This window comes from Dendropsophus ebraccatus, chromosome 1 (assembly GCF_027789765.1).
Source record: "Dendropsophus ebraccatus isolate aDenEbr1 chromosome 1, aDenEbr1.pat, whole genome shotgun sequence".
Classification (NCBI taxonomy): Eukaryota; Metazoa; Chordata; class Amphibia; order Anura; family Hylidae; genus Dendropsophus; species Dendropsophus ebraccatus.
Genome location: NC_091454.1, coordinates 131398300 through 131418010, shown reverse-complemented (window position 1 = coordinate 131418010; position 19711 = coordinate 131398300). Strand labels below are relative to the sequence as shown.

General features: G+C 38.8%; 1 protein-coding gene across 7 annotated transcripts in view; it reads left to right on the top strand.

Moving 5' to 3' along the window:
• TASOR2 (transcription activation suppressor family member 2) overlaps positions 1-17675 on the top strand; it is a 71023-nt gene extending 53348 nt beyond the window's left edge. For all 7 annotated transcript variants that reach the window (XM_069978986.1, XM_069978995.1, XM_069979004.1 and 4 more), the window contains 8 exons: positions 525-842; positions 1658-4543; positions 10539-10664; positions 12153-12306; positions 12453-12558; positions 14238-14419; positions 15045-15159; positions 17610-17675. In XM_069978986.1, coding sequence (XP_069835087.1) covers positions 525-842; positions 1658-4543; positions 10539-10664; positions 12153-12306; positions 12453-12558; positions 14238-14419; positions 15045-15159; positions 17610-17616 — 3894 coding nt within the window. In that variant the 3' untranslated portion in view covers positions 17617-17675. The remainder of the gene's footprint in view (positions 1-524; positions 843-1657; positions 4544-10538; positions 10665-12152; positions 12307-12452; positions 12559-14237; positions 14420-15044; positions 15160-17609) is intronic.
• The last annotated feature ends 2036 nt before the right edge of the window (positions 17676-19711 follow it).

Below are 19711 nucleotides of genomic sequence, written 5' to 3'. Positions count from 1 at the left end.
ATGGATTTGGATAGCTATCGGCGAGGCCTACTGCATGTGTCCCATCTACCCAGCATGTGTGTAAGACAGCCACTTAGTCCTGTCTTCATAACCTTCACTAGGTTTCACAGGACACAAACTTATGCATCCGTAAACACCTCACTGGGTTGCTTGGTCCTGCAGGCTGTGTTAATCTAGCTGTCATTGTGTTTTACTGTATAATGTTCTATTGAGGCGCCCTCCTTTTGAGGGCTCTTTTAGGTGACTTCCCCCAATGACATGAGCAAGAAAAATGTATTTTGTGAGTACTCACTTTAAATTCCATTTTTTTGTTGATGTTCAAGGGGGGACTGTCCCAGACAGCCATGGGGTTAGTCTCTGTCTAGACACTGTGCTTTTTTTTTTTTTGTTTGTTTTTTTAATATCTGTTTCCTTTTTCTCATATTTTCCAGTGTTTTTTTTGCCTCGCCTACTGCTCCTTATGTATATAGTACATGCATGTATTGAGCTTTCTTTTTAGTTATATTTATCTTTGATCGTTTCAGATAACTGCTAGTGACATCATGAGCAGACTCGAGTTAAGCGACAGCTCTGATGAGGGGTCCAACATGGAGGATACCATTAAAAGCTTCATTACTGATCATATGAAGTCTGGTGACCAGGAAAGTATTGATAAATCATTGAAGGAGTCATCTAAGAAAACCGAAGGACAAGGAGAGCATAGTATTAGAGAGAATGAAAGCAGTACTTCAGTAGACAACTCCATGCCTGCAACCTTTAGGGCAAATATTGCTCTTCCAAACAATCATGGAGATCAGGAAACAGATGTTCTTGAGACTGGTCATATGTCAGAAGCCAGCATGGTATGCATTTCTTCTATATTTGTTTTATATCTTGATCAATTTTTTGGCCTCATTTCTTTTCCAATTTAAACAGGTTGCCCTATTTAATTAGGACGTCATAGAGCTTGCTCACTACATCTATAAGCTTGGAGAAAGCTGCTAAAACATTTTTTTTAATACACTTTTTAAGTCCATTGGACTGATCAGTGCTTTGCTATTGTATGACATTGATGAGTGACATAGATACTCTGCTAACAGAACCTGCCTCAATCACACTTGGTTAGCAGAGGCAATGTGGCCGGCACTTAGGCCTAGTAAAGTCCACTGTCTGCCATATTAACTGATTTATATTGGGTGCTGATCAGTCACGTGGCACCCATGGTAACTTTCATTTTGTCTTTTAAATGCCTTGATTTGCTGTTACCAGCAGATGTTTGCTGCAGATAGGCACTGACATCCGCAGTGTATCAAACAAGTTCAGCTGACATAAACAGATCAGCAATGTGAAAGGGATTTTCCAGGCTTACAAAAACATTGCAGCTTTCTTCCAGAAACAGCACCTATCTGTGTGTTTTTGTAGCTTAGTACCATTGAAGAAAATTGAGCTGAATTACAATATACCACACAACCTGAGGACAGGGGTGGTGCTGTTTTTGCAAAAACAGCATCTGTTTTTTTTTTTCTAATCCTAGAGAAGCCATTTAGCAAAACTTAGTGACAGCTTTTCAGCAGTATTTAAAGGGATCATGACAGTCTTTTAATAGAAGATTGCATTTCATTATACTTGCTTGATTGTCACAAACAGATTTTCTTAAATATATTTTATTTCTTAAAAGGTGGCTGAAGTTGAGATGGAAGTACCTGAGAAGTCATTCGTAACCCTGAATATTGCCCAATCGTGCCTTATAGTTGATGATGCTGATCTTTCCAATTTAGCCACCACAAATGTAGATGAAAGTCAGCATGAAGCATCTAAAAATGAAGTTCCTTGTACTGAAGAGAATCCTGCTCCAGATCATGCAGTGCCTTCTGCCGAGCAATCTCACAAGGGAACCTGTTCTGAAGATGGTCCCTTATCTGCTGGTGTCAGCAAGTACGAAATGAACAGAGTTCCAAGTACATCTTCTCTTGGAGACCCGGATATAGAAAGCAGTGAAAAATCTACAGTGATGGTTTCTGCCCATTGTGAAAAGCATGAAGTGTTAGCTGAAAGCCAAAATCATCTGCTTATCTCTCAGGCAACATGTGAAGGCAAAAATATTACAAATACTATGTGCTCTGTGGAGTGTGTGAGTGAGGAGGATGATCTGTCTGATTCAGCTGTTACAGCAATGCAAGTAAATACTTTATTAACAAAAGCAAAGACTCAGGACTGTCAAACCATTATAAAGAGTTCTGTATGTACAGGATCAAGCAAGGATACATTGGAGGATCTTTCAGATGAGGATGCCCTGGAGTCAAATATCACAAGTTCTTTCAGTGATCTGTTGATGGGCAAGTTCAATGAAATTGATTGTGAACAGCAATCTTTAGAAAAACAGCAGACTGATCTCACTGATGATGTAGTTTATATATCCCAGACTCTCAAACCAACCAGATCAAGTGTCAAAGACTCAACACATAACAGCCGAAATTCAGCTAGCAATAAAAAAGAGATCTTATCAAAATTAAAGCGTATATGCTTAGGTTCTACAACTAGCCATCAAGTTGCTTCCAGTTCTGAAAATGTGTTGTCTCAGGATAAAAACAACATCAAAAGCAGCCTTACAGAAGATCAATATGAAGTTATAGATTTGGCAGAAAATGAACTTCCATGTGTAGCTGAAAAGTGTGCAATAGAGGATCCATCACACGTAGAATCAGCCATTGGTACTGTTAATACTGGTGTACCAAATTTCCTTAAAGGAGTGATGTCGGCCATTGCTACTGTTAATACGGATGAACCGGATCCCCCTGAAGAAGTGATGTTCACCATGGCTGCTGTTAACACTGGCGAACCAGATGCCCCTGAAGGAGTGATGTTGGACATTGCTACTGTTAATACTATAGAATCAGATTCCCCTGAAGAAGTGATGCCGGCCATTGCTTCTGTTAATAAAGGTGAACCAGATTCCCCTGAAGGATTGATGTCGGCCATTGCTTTTGTAAATAATGGTGAACCAGATTCCCCTGAAGGAGTGATGTCAGCCATTGCTATTGTTAATACTGGTGAACCAGATTTCCCTGAAGGAGTGACGTCGGCCATTGCTACTGTTAATACTAGTGAACCAGATTCCCCTGAAGGAGTGATGTTGGTCACTACTTCTGTTAATAAAGGTGAACCAGATTCCCCTGAAGGTGTGAAGTTGGCCATTGCTACTGTTAATACTGTTGAACCAGACTCCCCTGAAGAAGTGATGCCGTCCATTGCTACTGTTAATACTAGTGAACCAGATTCCCCTAAAGGAGTGATGCCATTCATTGCTACTGCTAATACTGGTGAACCAGATTCCCCTGAAGTGATGTCTACACAAGACGATTGCTTGATGTTACCATCTCTGGAAGATGTATCTGAAAGCATTGAGCAGGATCCTTCTGCAGAGCTACCTGATATTTGTTTTATAGTGAATACAGGGAGCATAAGTAAAGAACAGTATGATCGCTGGTCTGAAACGTCCGATGACGATATTGAATATATACGTTCATATAAAGAGCCTCTTCCAGATGACAGACATTTCCAAAAGGAAATTCACCAGTCTTCTGAAATATTCCTGGATGAGACAAACTGTTCTGAGGAACAGACAAGCACAAGTAGGATAGAAAAGTCTTGTAGAAAGCAGCCTGGTTCGAGCAGTAGTTTATTTGAAAAAGATGAGTATTTCTCAAGGCATCTCCAAGATCTTGACTACAACAGCATTACTAAACGCGGAAATGTTACTGTAACTAAAAATATTAAAGACGCTGATAGGGCTTTGCAGACAATCAACAAGGAAAGCCCTTCAAGGTCTGACCTGAACCACCTCTTCTCCGATAGAAGAATGGTTTCAGATAACCTTACTCAGAACACTCTTGACATGGAAAATGTCCGTTTTATGTGTAAGTTAAAGGAGGTTTTACGAAAGTCCTCAACAGATAAGCACATATATGGACCTCCTTTTCAGACCGTGTTTGAGTCCAGGAGGATTCCCACCTGTTCACGATCTACAACAAAGTCTAGAAGCCCTCTGCTTATCACTGTACCCTGCCCATACCGCAGGAAAGACTTTAGAAAGCATGACAGCCGGCACTCAAGCAGTTATAATAGCTCATCCTACTATGAGGATGAATTATGGGACAGACCTGTTACCCACTCAAGGACTATAAGAAAAGTTAGAACTCCTGGATATTCTCCCTTTCACTTCAGTCAGTTAAGATATGAAAATACATTGGACAAATCAAACACTGACATTTCAGTCATTCTTAATGAGTGTGTACAGTCCAATCACTTAAAGTTGAGTAGCATTGGTTTGGGCAGCACTGCAGTAGATAGACCTTCAGCCAATCAGCTGCCGAAAGAGGGTGGCTGGCAGACCAGAAGAAAACATGTACCAGTCTCTTCCAAATCCCACTCTGTTAAGAACGTCATATCAGATCTCTGTATGAGTCTGCATTCAAGGTTACAGACTGTTGCTAGAGTGTCTGAGCAAAAAATGTATTTTTACATATACGAGACTGATGATGGCGATTTCATCTCATCAGCTAAGGTACGTATCATGCTAAATAAACAGTCTGATGTGCAAATAAAGGGAACCAGTCATGTCCCAAAATGTGTGTAAACCCTCCCAAGGATCTTATAACTGCAGGACAGAGGGTTTGGATGCTGTACTTGGTAGTCTGTCGCGAGGTGACACTTATTCTGTTTAAAGAGGCCACTTGCTTTACGTAATTCTATAGCTGCAAATTGGTGTACTTGATGTGCTACAATGCTTGAGACCCCACAACACGTTCGTGACCATTTTTACGGTCAGTAAATACTTATTAGGAAGCCTTTTAGGAAAAGGCTAGTATTTCTTGACTGTAAAAAAACAAAAGGGAAAAAATAACATACTTACCTGTGGCCAGCAGCACAGATTTCCAGCTCATCTTCTCCACTGCTCCGCTGGTCAGAGCATTGGGAAAACAGCATCTTGTGGCCTAAGGCATAATACTGCCTCAGGCCAGTAAAGTGATTGCTTTTCACCCTTTCAAACACAGAGCTGATTTAACTGTATGCAATCCTAATTAGGTTAAAGGGCCATACACAGCACCCCGCTGTACTTGCCTGGTTTTGACACTGGCCCGGCTGGCTAGCAGCGCATCCAGAATTCCAGTGTTGTCCGGAATTCTGTATGTTCCCATAGAACCATATGGGTCTGGAAATTTATCTGGATTTCCTGATAAGAAATCCAGATAAATTTACCGGATATGCGCCTGACAGTTCCTTTCTGATGCTTACATGCCAATTTTGATGCAGTGGATATAGGCTGTATCCATGTCCTCCAGCCACCGGCATTCAAATACTGAGCGTTCAGGTTACAAACACAAACTTACTGCTTTTAAAGGGAACCTGTCACGCCCGGTGCCGGGGTGACAGGCTCCCGACCCCCCGCTACAGCCCCCTATACTCACCTGATCCCAGCGGGTCTTGCTTCTGGATCCGGTCGGGTCACGGAGATCTCAGCCGTTGCAGCCCGGCGCGTGCGCGCTGAGAGATGAGTACAACGCTCATAGAGAATGACGGAGAGTCCAGCGCTCCGTCATTCTCTATGAGCGTTGGACTCATCTCTCAGCGCGCGGGGCTGCAGCGGCTGAGATCTCTGTGACCTGACCTGATCCAGAAGCGGGATCAGGTGAGTATAGGGGGCTGTAGCAGGGGGTCGGGAGCCTGTCACCCCGGCACCGGGGGTGACTGGTTCCCTTTAAGTTCGCTCATCTCCAGATCTCCAGTAACAACCCGGTCAATGAAATATTACTTGGTGAATGCTTAAACAAAAATGGGTATTTTTTTTTTCATCTGTTCTCTTTCGAATGAAATAAAAAGGTGATTTAAACTATCACATATACCCCAACACACACACACACAAAAATCACGTATCTAAGAATATGGCAATGCAGAAACACTATTCTCTTAAAAAAAAAAAAAAAAATCAGGGTGTAAATGCAATAAACAGTACAAAAACTTTTAGAAATATGTTATTGCAGTTTTAGTACCGAGCTGCGGAATAGAAGTAACATGTAATTTATTCTGTACTGAGGACACCATAAAATTTTTATTAAAATCATCCTCCTTGTTTCCCTTAAAAATTACATAAACAGCAATCAAAATGTCTGATGTCCCCAGAAATAATAACACTAAAAACCTAAACATGTCCTGCAGAAAACAAGACCTCACACAGGTCTGTTGGTAAAAAAAAAAAAAAAAGTTATGGTTCCCAGAATATGGCAAGACACAATTTTTTTTTTTTTTTTTTTTTTTTAAACAATTATTTCTGTTCTGTGCATTTAATAATAAAAAGGGTATAAATTGGATATTGCCATAATCGGACTGACCTATAGAATAACATTAACCCCTTAAGGACTGAGTCTGAAATGGCCTTAAGGACCGGGCCAATTGTCACTTTTGCATTTGTTTTTTCCTCCTCGCCTTCTAAGCCCCATAACTTTTTTTTTTCCCCACCTACAGGGCCATGTGAGGTCTTGTTTATTTCAGGAGCAGGTGTACTTTGTAATGTCATCTTTTAATCTGCCATAAAATGAATGATGGAACCCCCAAAATATCATTTATGGGGTGAATTTGGGTCAAAAAATGTGATTCCGCTAATTTTGGGGGATTCCATGTTTCTGTAATGAACTTTACGGTAAAACTGACAGGTTTTTCTTCTATAGGTCAGTTTGAACACAGCGATATGCATGTTTACCAAGTTTTCTAAAGGTTTACTATTTTTATAAGCAGTAAAACTTTTTTTTTTTTTTGCAAATAGGTATATTTAAAATGGCCCTATTGTGACTCTTATAACCTTTTTTATTTTTTCACCTACGGGGTCATATGGGGCCTCATCTTTTGCGCCATGATCTTTAGTTTTATTAACTTTTTTTTCTACATCAAACGTATTGATCGCTTTTTCATGAAGTTTTTTTATACATAAAATGTAATTTAAAAAATTTTTTTTTTACCATTTTTTTTATTCACGCCATTCACCATGCGGGAATAATGTTTTATTCTAATAGATCAGACGATTACGCACGCTACAGTATATTATATGTTGATTAACTTTATCATATAACTTTATTATATTTATGTGTTTTATGTATAAAATGGGAAAGGGGGGTGATTTTTCACTTTTATTGGGGAGGGACTTTGGGGCATTTTTTAAAACTTTAGATTTTTTTTTTTTTTTTTTTTTTTTTACACTTTTTAAGTCCCCTTAGGGGACTTTTACTTACTTACTTACTTACTTACATACATACATACATAAGATTTCATACACTGATCACTGCTATGCAATAGCATAGCAGGGATCAGTGTTATGTGATCTTTTGATTCAAGCAGGCCGGCCACATGCAGACCTGACTGCACTGAGGAAGGTAAGGGACCTCCGGCAGTCAGGCCATACGACGGCCCGCCATTGAGTATGAGGGCCTAGCTGCAGATAGCAGCCGGTCCTCACCGGCTATGGAGTAAGTTCAGCTCCTGAGCCTGCTCCATATCATGGGACCCCAACAGGGCGTACATTTACGTCATCCTGCGGGAAGGTCAAGGAAGCGGGGGGCGTAAATGACGTTAAGGGGTTAAGATGTCATTTACTCCACATGATGTACATAAATTCTATTTATTTTTTTTTTAAATGTTGTACTTGTTTCATCACAAGAAAAAATAGAATGAAAAGTGATAATCACCTGTGCCCAAAATTGCACCTACGTCAACTCAAAATGTCAACTAAAAATGTTTGCACCCCAAGGCCTCTGCAAATTGATAAGATCCATACAAAATATCCTAAATAAAAATCGGCCCTAAAATCTAGTAGGTGCTCTTTCATGTCAGAGGCCTTTGACTGAATTGCAAACAAAACGGAGATTGGTACGAGATCTACTGCAGCCTATAGTGACCGAGGTTAACCTTGTCCCCTTATACCAAAGGGGACTAGATAGAAGACAGAGGGATGTATGGTAAGGTCCTCAGGTGACTATATGTGTATAGGATAACAACAGATGGGAACAATGCTGATCTTAAGGTGGGTTTATTCAGACAGATAAGAATATTAAAACATATGAAAATAATAAGGAAAGGAAAACAAACAGTTTTGTATGGTTAGGTCCTTGGGTAGCTAATTGTACACGAAAAATTATTAAAATGTATGCCTATTGGCTTGAGAAACAGTGTACATTATCATACATAAATGGAAAAATTAAATACTGTTAAACATTGTCAACATTAGAGATCTCTGTTAAAAATAGTGCACCATGTAAAAAAAACAATTAAAAAATAAAATGCAAAATATGAAAAAGTTGTGGAGACATAAAGACAAAAAATAAAAAATATAAAATAAAAGATGAAATAAATGAAAAAAAAAGAGTTTGTGCGTTAGTCTCTTATGTATAGATTGATCTCATTCATTCATTCATCTACAAGATCGCTGAACATGAGTTAGGAATAGCGATTGTTAATTGATAGATATTAGCAATGAATGGATGATTGCACAAGTGGTACTTGATGTAATTAGCACTCAATTGTATTTAACGGCGTGGTTTAAACAGTTGATTGATTGGATACACATGTAAATAGTTAATTGTATGCACGCTTCATCTATCAGGCTACACTCCGATAGTTATCAGTAGTACAGCTTGTAGATATTGTTCTGCTTAGTAGTAGCTTTTGCAGTATTGGATATCAATTTTCTGCATTAGATTACAGTCTTTTAGGGGCCGCAGTAGGATTTTTGTTAATAGCATATGCATCAATGGTCCGGCGGCATATACATCTGTGTTTTAGATGCAGCAGTATGAAATTTGGTGTCACAGACACCTTTCACCCGTCCTTTGGTCCAGTCCGAACTCTGAGGATAGTGGGTTCAATGAGGAGCCGTCCCGGCAATGATGGTTGTCTTCCGGGCGGTAGAGCGCTCTTAGCGCTGTCTGGCGTTCAATATATAGGTTCTGTGGTCCATGCTTGCGCAGATGAGTCTGTTGCCCGCAGGACCTCGTGGATATTTGGCGCCAGAATCGAGTGCTTGTTGCTTCTTGGTGGAACAATTGTATTAGATGAATGAATGGAAAAATGCTGGATGTATATACATTGGTAGATTCTTATTGTGAGAAAAAAAGGATCTTATTATATATATATATATATATATATATATATATATATATATATATATATATATATATAATATTATCCAAATATCCACGAGGTCCCGCGGGCAACAGACTCATCTGCGCAAGCATGGACCACAGATCCTTTATATTGAACGCCAGACAGCGCTAAGAGCGCTCTACCGCCCGGAAGACAACCATCATTGCCGGGACGGCTCCTCGTTGAACCCGCTATCCTCAGAGTTCGGACTGGACCAAAGGACGGGTGAGAGGTGTCCTTGACACCAAATTTCATACTGCTGTATCTAAAACACAGATGTATATGCCGCCGGACCATTGATGCATATGCTATTAACAAAAATCCTACTGCGGCCCCTAAAAGACTAATCTAATGCAGAAAATTGATATCTATTACTGCAAAAGCTACTACTAAGCAGAACAATATCTACAAGCTGTACTACTGATTACTATCAGAGTGTAGCCTGATAGATGAAGCGTCCATACACAACGCACAAACTTTTTTTTTTTTTTTTTTTCCCCATTTATTTCATTTTTTTTCAGCTTTTATTTTATATATAATATATATATATATATATATATATATATATATATATATATATATATATATATATATATATATATATATATTTTTTTTTTTTTTTTTTTTTGTCTTTATATGTCTCCAACTTTTTCATATTTTGTATATTTTTTTGTTTTTTACATGGTGCACTATTTTTAACAGAGATCTCTAATCTCTTAATATTGACAATGTTTTACAGTATTTAATTTTTCCATTTATGTATGATAATGTACACTGTTTCTCAAGCCAATAGGCATATATTTTAATCATTATTCGTGTACAATAAGCTACCCGAGGACCTCACCATACAAAACTGTTTGTTTTCCTTTCCTTATTATTTTCATAAGTTTTAATATTCTTATCTGTCTGAATAAACCCACCTAAAGATCAGCATTGTTCCCATCTGTTGTTATCCTATGCACATATAGTCACCTGAGGACCTTACCATACATCCCTCCCTTTGGCTGAATTGCTGGAAGCACTGTAGACTACATTGTAATACTGTAGTCTACTGCGGTTCCATATCCAGCGAAATGATGGGTACAATTTAAGGCAAAAACTGGCAGCGACAACAAGGGGTTGATAGCTGCAGACATTTTTTGCCTGCAGGAATTGTGCAGCCGTTCAAAGGGAGTTGAAAAACACCACGGTTTTTCTGTGAAACCACATGCATTATAGTAAAACCACAGCTTGGTTTGTGCCATAGGCCTTGGTGTTGTTGGGTACAGATAATATGATTTTAGGGAAAGGTGTACTTTCATTAAACCAAACCCTTAAAATATTGGGGGGAAAGAGAGATAAGATGACATAAGACCTTTGTTGTTTCACAGAGCTTACTGGTAAAGGATGGTCATATTCCCACGGATCCACAGGAATTTTTGAGCAGTGAACATTGTAAATCTCCTGAGCTTTTAGTCATCATAAAAAATGAGGATGTGTTTTCTTGCATAAACAAGGTATGTAAAGGTTTTATTTAATATTGATTTGTGATAGAAAGTATATATATGATCAGTCATATGTGATGAGTAGCAATTTAAGGCCAAATAAAATATGCCTTTTGGGTTCAACTATGCTGAAGCCTATCCTGTTTTTGTCTTGGGCCTCTTGAACCCCTTAAATGGCTTCATGCCTTTTTAAAGAACTAGGGCTTTCAGACCTTTCATTGCCTGCTAAAAAATGAAAACCCTGTGTAGGTTAGTTAATGTAAGTAGAGTGAAGAGGGCCAGGGATGTCCTGAACCCTCGCTGTCATTCCATGAGCAGAAAACCTATGAGGTAATACTGCTGTAGGCAATTATTGGGGGATTTAAATAAAGTGTCACTTTCGTGAAATTTTTTTTGCAGAAATCAATAGTCCAGGCGATTTTAAGAAACTTTGTAATTGGGTTGATTAACTGAAAAATGCATTTTTATCATGAAAAAGCAGTTTGAAGTTTGAAGCTCTCCCCCCTGTCTTCATTGTTCTCCTATGGTGAGAGCTAAATAAAAGACCAAAACAGGACAACAAAGAGTTAATCTACAAATACCTCACCCCTTATCTCCTCTGACAGTCACCACTGACCTCTCTGAGCTCTGATTACAGCTGTCACCCAGCTCCCTGCCTGTAATCCTGTTATCTGCTTTCTGCTGTCGGCTAACTCCCTTCTCCCTCCTCCCCCCTCCCCTCTCTATAGACCAGACTGGGTATGTCTGATGCAACAAGTCACAATTTCCTGATTTTTTTTTTTTTTTTTTTGCAGTGAATGGAAAAGGGGAAGGAGGGGGGGGGGGGGCTGGGAAAAGGCTTTTTAAATCCATATAATAGCATATTTGTTAATAAACTCAATTACAAAGTTTCTTAAAATCGCCTGGACTATTGGTTTCTGAAAAAAAAAAAAAAAAACTACAGTGACTCTTTAATGGTAGATCAGGATCAGGTTGCAGTTTGTTTGCGAGGTTTGGCAATTGGATATGTTCTGAAATATTTGGTCTTTGCTATAAAAGGTTTAAACATTTAATATAGGACGAGGCATTTGAAATGCAGCCCACCACCATACAGCTTTCCTACATAAAACTGCCTGCCTTTTGAGCAGTGATCGTAAATATAAATGGGGGAGAAAACATGCATCTTACAATTAGGCCAATGTAAATGAAGCTGTGTGCGTAAGCCCTTATGCAGATTTTACCCATGTTCATTTACAGTATAACCAGTAGCTTTTATGTAATGGGCTGTGCTACCGTGTCATCACCAAACAGGATCTTTTATTACCACATCCTGTATTTTCTGCACTAGGCTGATCAAGGAAGCTACAGAAAAGATTGCAGCTGAAGTCACTATTTTTACAGCTTATAATTTGTTTAATCAAGTAGGAGACAGACGTAAACAGCAACATAATACAAAGCAATAATTTTAAGTTTCTTGGTTGTTGCATGCAATTGTAATCACATTCTCTTTTATGTCTGTAGATTCCTTATTTGAAACAACTCAAGCTGATGCCTAATGTAGCCTTTGCTGGTGTGGACACCCCAGAGGATATGGCTGAGTCAACATATGAGGAGCTCTTCCAAGCTGGTGGTTTTGTGGCTTCAGACAAAACTGTATTAGAAAACATAACTCTGGGTCAGTGTCTACTTGGGAGTTTATACTTGATATTACATGGATTTCTCCAGTGTACCCTGTAGTATGGGTTGGATTGTTTTGGTTAATCTGGATCTGTTTGCAGATCTTATTGCACTAAGTATAACCTTTCTTTCAACGACTTTTAGGAAAACTAAAGGAAATTCTTGCTGTTTTGGAGAAGATGAACAGAAACTCTCCTTGGAAGTGGCTGATTCATTACAGAGAGAATCGGAAGCTTAAAGAAAATAAAAGGTTATATTTTTGTCTGTAATGTAACTTAAAGGGTGGTTTCGCATTAGGATTTGTACCTGTGCTACAAGTCCTGATGTGAACCCCTTGTGCGGAGGGTCCACTGTTATGCAAAATAACTTTATTATAGATACATTGGACTAAAAACAACTAAGATCTTATTGTCCATTTCTTTCTATTCTTTGTAAAAGAAGAGCACGACAATATGATTGCTAAACCTGCTCCTTTACAGGTTACAGCTAGAGATGCATGAATGTAAGCTTGCTCACAGTAAGCCATAGGCTGTATCTGTGTTTTCCAGCCATAGGGATTCAAATGTTGAGAGATCAGGTGCCGCACAAATCTTAACTTATTATTTGCTCATTCAGTTACTAAATGCTACAATACTGTGTCCCAATACTCAAAAGAGTGGGGCTTAAGGGGCTATGTATTAGGGTAGTTTGGTGATCTCCCCACTGGGACACACCCATTGGCAACAGGTTTCTTTCCCTGGAGGGATATCTGGCTTTTTCTGTGTTTTGAGAGTCACAACTGAGGCTCCAGGGTTTACCGTGAAGGCCCTCTCTGCAACACGTGGCTCTAATCGATCAGTGCTGTATTAAGTATACTTCACTGAGTGTTCAGGGTAGTAATAATAAAAGTCCCCCATGAGTATTTTTATTAATAAAAATCCCCTCCCCTAATAAAAGTTTAAAACGCCCTCAGCAGGGATGACGGACAGGCAGAGAGGCCTATTACTGCCCTCTCTGCCTGTCAATCATCCCCCCGAGCACGCTGAGAGGCAGAGGGTGGTGACTACAACCGGGTGGGGAGCCGCCCAGATGACTACCTGCCGCAAGCTGGTGGATTAAAACTTAATTTTCTCCCATATAAAGCTGCTGATTCAATATGTAATGGATTTTATAAATGTTTATACTGTAATATCATTTACAACAATCATGGAATTAACAATCGATTTTAAAAAGTACATATCATGAATCACAACAAGTGTTTGTCTTAATACAAACAATTGGTGTAGTTTTTCATATAGTCATATGTCTGTCTGTGTGCATGACTGACTTTCTACAAACTTTTATCATGGTGCTCTTTTTCTATTCAGTGCCGTTATGCCAGCCAAAGTGGTTCTTAAAGTGACACTGTCATCCCCTTTTTGCATTATGATTTTCTCTACACAGGTGTAAAGGGTCAATTTAGCAGTTTTCATACCTTATTTTATATCATATGTCATGGCGCTTGTTCCAGTAGAAAGTGATCTTTCACTGGAAGCCCCGCCCAAATAGCACAATCCACAGATGATAAAAGATCACTTTTTAGTTTAACAAGCACCATGAGGTATGATATAAAATAAGGTATGAAAACTGCTAAATGTACCCTTTAGACCTGTGTAGAGAAGTCATAATGCTAAAAGGGGGTGATAGTGTCACTTTAAGTTATAAAGCCATAGCCTGCTCAATCTCCTTTATCAACTGCCTGTTCTTCTATGTTGAAAGGGTTTTTAACTGCTGAGTGCTAGATCCTACCTATCCTAAGATTACTCTTGCATGTAAAAACAATAGTTTCCATTACTATGGATATAACCGTACACTTGTCGCATGATGTGCAGATCTTCCTCATGAAACCACTGTTGTTTGCTGTGTCATTCAGTTTACTGATGAATGCTTTTTCCTCTTTTTTTGTCTTAGGTCTGAAACTCTGTCTGTAACAAAGATGAGTCTGCTCAAATCTTACCAACACTCAAACATTATTGAAATTCTGCCTTATCACCAGTGTGACTCCAGATCTAAGGAACCATTGGATGATCTTTCATGTCTCCTGAACCTCCAATATCAACATATCCATTCTAGACTTGCTGTCTATTTGACAGGTAATATTACTCAACAGTAGTAATAACCCCATGCTATATCAGCCTTATCACTACAAACTGTTGAAAGGCCCCTTTATATGGGCTGATTATCATTAATGGATGTTTCTGAGAATGCTCATTCACCCGATAATCTCCCTGTGTAAAACCACCTGCCTTGCTATTTGGCTAATTTGATCTGTTGTGCGGCCGGTAAAATTATTAAAATCAGCCACACCTCTCTGTCTAAACAGGAGACATGGAGCTGATAACAATGTATTTATATAGCACAAACTATGCAGTGATTGTTGGTGCCCTCCGCACGCTCAATCACTCGTGCAAGCAAGCCGTGATTATGCTGGATTACTCAGATTGGCACACGTTTATATCCGACCATGTAAATGTCCCTTAGGATATTCCATCACTGAAGGGTGGTTTTCCTTTAATAACTACCAATATTAGATATACACATAGATATCCTTACCCCGGTAAACTGCTGCAGTCAGCCAAGTATATTCATGAGGAACCCTGCTACTGAAATAGATCCCAGCTGGGATCTAAGTTACCATTGGTGTGAAATTATAAATGTTATTTACTTCACCTGTCAGTGGTTATAATCTTAATTGCTGTAAATTGTATTTCTCTACAGGCACAACCTCCATGGTTACTGAGGAGTATGAACAGAATGGAATCATTGTGTATGATGTGGACACTTTCCTAAGAAAAATACAGAAAGTGGATTTACAGTTCCAGGCTCCCTATTGGTGAGGAAGCAGTCTATGTACTTTCTTTAAGCCCAGTGGGAAAAGGACAAAATACAACCACACACTGAAGGATTATCAAAGGGAAATATGTGTGTTGGATATGGGGATTGCAGGTCATTTGTAAAACTGGAGCATTTATATGCTGTCTGTCCTATGTGTATTCTTTTAACGTCAGGGTTGGTGTGGAAGTAGATGTTCCATGGCCATCACATATGAAAAGGGGTGAAATAGAACAATCCTTGCCATTGTAAATATTGAAGAAATACAAAAGGGTACCATTGATCTTCAGTCTAGCAGAAGGGGAATTATAAAGAACCATCACCTCCTCTATCAATGCATCTCCCACTCCAAGGTTTTTGAGGGCATAAGAATTGGCTGACCATGACACCCTATATAATAAATTTTAAAGTATTGTTGCGGCCTTGATCTAAATCAATTGCATAAAAGAGTAGAGTTTGAAGCCTATTAGCTAGAACTTTTTCAGATTTTTAAATCTACATTAAAGTGTCACTGTCGTGAATTTTTTTTTTGCAGAAATCAATAGTCCAGGCGATTTTAAGAAACTTTGTAATTGGGTTTATTATCCGAAAAATGCATTTTTATCATGAAAAAGCAGTTTGAAGCTCTCCCCCCTGTCTTCATTGTTCTCCTATGGAGAGAGCTAAAGAAAAGACCAAAACAGGACAACAAAGAGTTAATCTACAAATCCCTCACGGGATATCTCATGTGACCATCACCAGTGACCTGTCTGAGCTCTGATTACAGCTGTCACCCAGCTCCGTGCCTGTAATCCTCTGTTATCTGCTTTCTGCTGCCGGCTAACTCCCTCCCTCCTTCCTCCTCCCCCCTCCCCTCTCCCTAGAGCAGACAGGGTACGTCTCCTGCAACAAGTCACAATTTTCAGATTTTTCAGAGTGGATGAAAAAGAGGAAGGAGGGGGGGACCTGGGAAAAGGCTTTTTACATGCAGATAATGGCAGATTTGGCTAATAAAACCAATTACAAAGTTTCTTAAAATCGCCTGGACTATTGATTTCTGCAAAAAAAAAAAAAATACGACAGTGACTCTTTAAGCAAAGAAATGCCATCTAGTTTGTATAAGTGAGAATAGTAGGAATGGAACACAGTGGTTTAAGGGCAGATTTTCATGTAAACAATACGACTAGACAGTCGCAAAGGATCAGCAGAGTTTTGCCATTGAATTTGTTAGCAGAGGTAATTCTCATATTATCCAAGATCTTGTCCTTGAACCAGTAGAACTAGACCAAGAAAATTACATCCCTGGCTGGGCCAGAATCTGGAGAGCAGACAGCTCTATGCTCTCTTGTCAAGTTCAGTAGTGTTGGTGGATGGGCTTCCCAGGACGTTGTTAAAGATGCCTAAGAAGGTAGAAGCGAGGTCAGGCGCTGTGACAGATTTGGGTAGGCCTTAATTGCGTTGATGATTTTGATTTGTGCAGTTTTCCGGCTCATTCAAATGTGATTGTAGAACAGTGAACTTGGTGGAGTGGGTGCACAGTGTGTTTTGCACGGCAAAGACTGTAGTGGTTGTTTCTATTGGAAGTTTGTTTCAGGGTGATAACCCTGTTTCTAAGATTGGGAAGATCTGTATTTACTTTGGCAAATTCCTGCCTGCATTCATCAGTGATGTTTCTAGAAATAGCCAACATTTCATCTCTTTTTGGGACTGAGTGGAGTAGGGGCTGAATGGCTTGCATGGAAGTTGGAGAAGGTGCCAAAATTGACTGAGAAGTCCCATAGTGTGTGAGTGAAGCCATGGTCCAGTATGCATGTTGACGCTCCATTCACAAATGGTCAGACCCTCATTAATAATCCTTTCTGTGGAAATTTCATAAATTGTTATCTTGGAAAACCCTATATTAAAATAATTAAAAAAATTTCTGTGCCTGTAGGTATAATTTTATTTTTCAGCCGACAAACCTGTACCTTTTATTAGTACCAAACATGCTACCTTTTTTTGAATTTTCATTCCACCTTATTGGAGGTTTGGTGACCAAAATTAGCAATGTGTTTATTATTTTTACTGTTTCCAGGAAAATTGCCAAATGTTTTATCTGTATTTTGTTCCTTTTTGTCACTGTCTTTTGAGAACTTTTGACATCTTATAGAGACTTGTCAAAAGTTTGATCGGTCTGGGTCTGAGCGTTCAGACCCATACCAATCGGGAGAATGAGTGGTAGAGGACGTGCTCATGCTCAGAGAAAAAGAGTTAGGCTCATGGTCTAAGTTTATAAAGCCCAATTCTTTTTGAGAGAGGACGCGCTGCAGCATGTTTTCTCTGCACTCGTTCTCCTGATCGGTATGGGTCTGAACACATGGACCCAAACTAATCAATACTTTTGACGTGTCCCTATGAAATGTCAAAAGTTTTCCCAAACGACAGTAATACTTTAACTTCAAAATATTAATTGAATTTTCTTTGTTTCTTCAGGTCATGATATATCAGAAAATAACATCCGTGGACACAGGAAATACTTTGTGTGTGTGTGTATATATAAGCCAAACCTTCAGACATGCTTTTCTCATGGAGTCAAAGGAGTGATGCATGCACTTTTTTTTTTTTTTTTAACACAAATGACTTAATTCACACTAGTATGCAGAAAGCTATAGCAGTATATAGGTGTTTTATATCTGTAGGGGAGAAACACATCAGTGCTCAACACTACAGATGATAGAGAAAAAAAGCCTTGTTAGAGCAGTTGGGTTTTTTCCCCTTTTTAATATTTTTAAAATAAATTATTTGCTTTTAGTTATATCAAAATCATTATTTTGCAAAACATTATTTATAAACCAAAATATTAATGTATATCGCAGTTTTAAATATCTTTATTTTTTTGTCTTTTTTTAAGCTTTGTAAATTGATGTATGCACAACATTAAGCTATTACAAATAGCTTATAGACTAGTTAATGTATTATAATGTATGTTACAAATCAATACTTGTACATTGATCTGTATTAATGGAATATTTAGTCTTATTTTTCTTATGTTCTAAAGGTGTCAGCTTGACAGGGAGAGTAGTAGATTTTGTAAATATAAACGTATATAGCGCAGGGGAAGGACCCTTTCTTAATACTGTCTTTTTTTCTATGGAAAATGTACAGTACATGTAACAGATTACTTTATTGAGCTGTTTGAAAGAGTCTTTGTAACAATTTTATAAATAAAGTGTGCTCCGTTAAATTTTGGCCTGTTGCTTGGTTTTCTTTGTATTGTGCATTTAGGTGTTAAATGGCCGTCACAAGGGAATATATAAAATGTTGTAATACTGTGTTCCTCCAAAAAAGGATAGGGTGTTATATAATTTTTTTTTAGAGAAACTGTATGATCCTACACTGTAGCTCCACTCTATAGGGTAGTTAGCTGCCATACTGTATGCCCCACTGTGCATCTTCCCACTCCTACTTTTTCCCTTGCAGTTACAAGTCTGTCCGGGGAAGGGGGGGTGGTGGTATGTAACTGCAGAGAGAAAAAGATACTGCAGGAGTTTAGTAATAAGTGCATGATTCACAGCTACACTGCTGAGTACTGCTATGTAGGGATGAGCGAACCTTTGAAACGTTTGGTTTGATCCGGCGAACTTTCGTGAAGTTCGGATTCGTACGAACCGAACCTAAAACGAACCTTGCAATAACAGCTGAATAATTGCAGCTACAATAGTGGGAGTGTGATAGGGTATAATTTCGTTTAGTTACAGTTGCTATTACAATGAAAAAAGTGCAAAAATAATGAAAAACAAAATTGTGAATAAAAAATAATAAAAAAATTATAATAGTAGTAATAATAATAAAATATAGAGGGACATTTATTAAACTAATTGCGCCTATTTTAAGTCTAATACAGTGGTACCTTGGTTTAAGAGCGTTTTGGTTTAAGAGCTCAGTTTTTCAAAATTGTGACTTGGTTTAAGAGCATTGCTTTGGTTTAAGAGCTCCCTGTACTGGGTGAGAGCGTGAGTAGAGGAGGGGTATGGTCTGCATAGCAGGGTCTACAGTCCTGTTCTATGACCCAGGAAGTCTCCCTCACCTTCTAAATCATAGCAGAAACAGTTCAGGCTGGGGCTTGCATCAGGGGACAGGGAGGGCTGTGGAGGTAATCTCTCCATCGCTGTAACCCCTCTCTCCCCGGACAGAGAGTGCTGCATGTATGTGCCCACATCTGCCCAGCTCATTCCTTCATACTCCCTGCAGTCTCTGTCCGCCCTTGTGTTTCCCATCCTCTCCATTACTGCACAGTACCTAATAATATCACATATTCTGCTGTTTATGAATGTTTGTTTCATCTGTCCTACATGTTATTCAGAATAATAAATATTTATTTTTGGGGTGTGGAACTAATTGTCTGCATTTCTATGATTTCTTATTGGAAAATTTGCTTTGATTTTAAGAGTGGATTTGGATTACAAGCACGGTCCCAGAACGAATTATGCTCGTAATCCAAGGCACCACTGTATATCTAGTTTGCGCTCAAAATAAATCTAATATGAATTTATGAAGCTTTTTTAGATAAGACTATCCAAATTAGATGCAACTTC